Below are 3570 nucleotides of genomic sequence, written 5' to 3'. Positions count from 1 at the left end.
TTTAAGATTAAAAATAAAAAAAAATTCAACATAAAATAATAACGAAATTACCATGTAATTGATAAAAATTAACATAAATATATTAAATTTTTACATAAATTATATGTCTTAATCATATATAATTGGCAATTTAATACCACATTTTAGAAAAAATAAATAACTCAAGATGCTAATTTGTATATGATATCGAACACAGTAATAATTTTTAATAATTAGGTATACATAGCTGATTCATCCATAATAATTACAATAATTTGATAGTGCAATATTATCAATAAAGTTTTTCTCCTTAGGTTTCTAAATGAGAAAGTAGTTTTATTTATATGATTATTAAAAGAGTATGCAATTGTAATGAGACAATATGTATTTATAGAGTTAAAGAGGAGACTTAGCTACATAACCCTAATTGTACTTGACCTGCTCATCAAAGACTTCAGTTAATTAAAAAAGTTCACACTTCTGCTTCAACTAGACTTTACACACATAGTGCTAAGTTCATTAACTATTGATCACTAATAATATGGCCTAACACAACAAAAAACTATCTAATCTACTCAAATTTTAATAAAACTAATAAATTTAATGTAAGCTCAAATAAAATTCTAACATGCCACTCATGGTAGTATTAAAAATTATGGTATTTAATAATAATGTTTATTCTTATATTAATAGGACTTCAACATTTAAGAATTAATAATTATAGAATTGACTATAATAAAATATAAATACTAAATAATTATGTTAAAATAAACTTTAGTATAATGAGATTTTAAATTTATTGTTAGGTACAAATCTCAACATTAATACAAAAAGTAAAGCGAAGGTGTGAAGTTTTAAATACCAACTTAAACTTTACATATAGATTTAAGGCTACACTAAACAATACAATTTAATAATATTTGATTAGATTAATATTTGTATAAATGTAAAAAAAAAGGAATTAATTCGATTTAATCTCAAATAATTTAGAACGAGTTAAATTTTACGTGTGCAACTGCCTCACTTGGCTTTGCCTATGCTAATCATACTCGTGCTAATTTTATGCGTCATTAAAAAACCTAATCGAAAACCCGACCCCATATTTACAGCACTACTAACAATCAACAAGGGATGGTTTGAAAAGTGGACAAGCGATGGTAATTCGCAAAATCGAACACGGTGAGTCCTCGGATTTGGCTTCTTATTTTAGCGATCTACAAAACGACAACTAAAAGGTGCGCCACGTAACTTTCACAAACAGAAAACGACATTACTATGACCAAATCAAAACACGACACGTACTCAACTGGAGGATAAGCGAAAGCTAAACACATACAGTGGAACTACCTCTAATTTCCAGTATATATAATAATCAAATTCTACCCTCCCACACATCTTTTTTTTTTTTTTCTTTCCCCTTCTCCTTCTTAGAGTGAAAATTCTAGTGTGACAAAAAGAAAGACACGTGAAGTTCAGTGACAGATGCTGTAGAAGCTGCCACGTATCTCTGATTCTCCATGGCCGTCGTTGACAACAACCTCCACCTCCACCACCACCACCACCACCACTCGAAATCAAACTCCGACTCGAAGCTTTTTAGACTCTGTCCCTTTTGGCAATCGGGGGGTCAAACGGGGTCGTCTTCGTCTTCGAATAATAATCTTCAGAGCCAGAGCAGCCGACATCTTGTGAGTGAGAGTTCCAAACCGAAGCCCAAAACGGTGTCGTCTGTAGCTAGATCGCTTCTCCCTCCACGCCGGCGAATCCGACTTGACCCTGCCAATAGTCTCTACTTTCCCTGTACGCCGTCGTTTCATTTTTGGTTTTTTTCTGATATTCTATATATTTTATTTTAATTTTGTCTTTAGCTCACAGAAAGTAACACTTTTTCCCTTTCTTTCTCTTATTTCACTGTTATTTTTTTTTTTTTTTTAATATGTAGAGAAAATGCAAGAAAGTACTTTTTCAATTTATTGTTGTGTTTTCATAGACATCTATTTTTATTTGTTTATTTATTTCTTTTGTGATGATATAGATGAACCTGGGAAACAAGTGAAGAGCGCAGTTAGGTTAAGGAACACGAGCAAGTCCCATGTAGCTTTCAAGGTATTACATTTCTTCAAATAAATATAAAACTTGATTGCTATATAATCCTACTGCACTTGTTTAAAACGTAAGCAAAGAATAGATTTTTTTTAATTATTTCTTTTAAAAGATTTCAGATATCTCAATCAATTTCATTGCTACTAACTTAATTGTTTAATAGGTTATCTAACGTTTAGTAATGGGGGTTTTCTTTTTCTGTTAAAACTTTGTCTGATCACATTTTGATAAAGTTTATTGTCACTAACTTAATTTATTTTTTTAATGATTCACATTTAGTATATTAATTAAACAATGGTTTACTTTGTCCTGCTTTAGTTTCAAACTACTGCACCAAAATGTTGTTACATGCGTCCACCAGGTGGGGTTCTAGCTCCGGGAGAAAGCCTTGTTGCAACTGGTAAATATTACTTGGGTTTAGCTCTTCTTCCAAGTCTTTCACGGCCTCGATGTTGTCTAACTCTGGTTGTTTATTATGAATCTTGATTGATAGTGTTTAGGTTTGTGGAACATCCTGAGAACAGCCAAAAGCATTTTGATCATAACGCCAAGGTGAAGTTCAAAATCATGAGTTTGAAAGTGAAAGAAGATATAGACTATGTCCCTGAGCTGGTAAGAATATGTTCAAAATGCTCATATGATGTTTCGTTTTTGGGTGCATGTACCCAATATTACTGAGCTTATTGTGTTTGATTTTCATTTATTAAATGTGTGCAGTTTGATGAACAAAAGGACGAAGTTGTAGTTGAGCGAATTTTAAGAGTTGTGTTCTTAGATGCACACCGTTCTACTCCTGTAAGTATGATGTTCTGAATATACCAAAGCAAATGTTGGCTGCCACTAAGAATAGATTCTGAATGAAACATTGGCATGTTGTTTTTTAGGCGCTAGAAAAGCTGAATCGGCAGTTAGCTGAAGCTGAGGCTGCAGTTGAAGCGCGGAAGAAGCCTCCTGCAGATGCAAGGCCTCGAGTTGTCGGTGAAGGTCTTGTCATTGATGAATGGGTACATAGAACTTCCGGTTCCCATACAATTCTTGAATCATACTTTGAATTGGTTATCGATGTTGAACTGACTTTGTTTTGTTTTGTTCTTTCTTCTTTCATTATCATGTTTTACAGAAAGAGCGAAGGGAGAAATACTTGGCTCGGCAGCAGATTGAAGCAGTAGATTCCTTGTAAAATGCAGTTTTCTCGTGCTTTTGTTAAAGGTTTTCGCAAGCTTTGAAGCGCTTCTATCTGTCGGCCTTCAAAAATGATAGATTGGGGAAGTAGTGAAATGGCTTTTGTTAGTCTAGTAAAGCATAACAGTATTGTATAGAGGCGAAGAAGAAGAAGAAGAAGAAGAATTGAAATGTTTTACTGCCAATATTTTTGTGAAAACGAGTCATGTGAGGCCATGTAACCTAACCCAGGGCTGAGCCTTGTGCCTGTTGTAGATAGTAAATTTTGCTGATGAAAATGGAAATAAAGGAATCTGGTTTTGTAAA

At 33.0% G+C, this 3570-nt stretch overlaps 1 protein-coding gene across 1 annotated transcript; it reads left to right on the top strand.

Annotated features, from left to right (window-relative positions):
- Positions 1-1083: 1083 nt before the first annotated feature.
- Positions 1084-3570, top strand: LOC115725530 (vesicle-associated protein 4-1). The gene is made up of 7 exons (XM_030655086.2): positions 1084-1779; positions 2015-2085; positions 2401-2482; positions 2576-2694; positions 2800-2877; positions 2967-3086; positions 3203-3570. Exons 1-7 carry the CDS (start codon positions 1497-1499, stop codon positions 3260-3262), a joined length of 813 nt encoding a protein of 270 aa, XP_030510946.1. The 5' UTR covers positions 1084-1496; the 3' UTR covers positions 3263-3570.

The sequence above is a fragment of the Cannabis sativa genome, chromosome 6 (genome assembly GCF_029168945.1).
Source record: "Cannabis sativa cultivar Pink pepper isolate KNU-18-1 chromosome 6, ASM2916894v1, whole genome shotgun sequence".
NCBI lineage: Eukaryota > Viridiplantae > Streptophyta > Magnoliopsida > Rosales > Cannabaceae > Cannabis > Cannabis sativa.
Note: the sequence above shows the minus strand (reverse complement) of the source record. Positions and strands in the feature narration are given on the sequence as shown.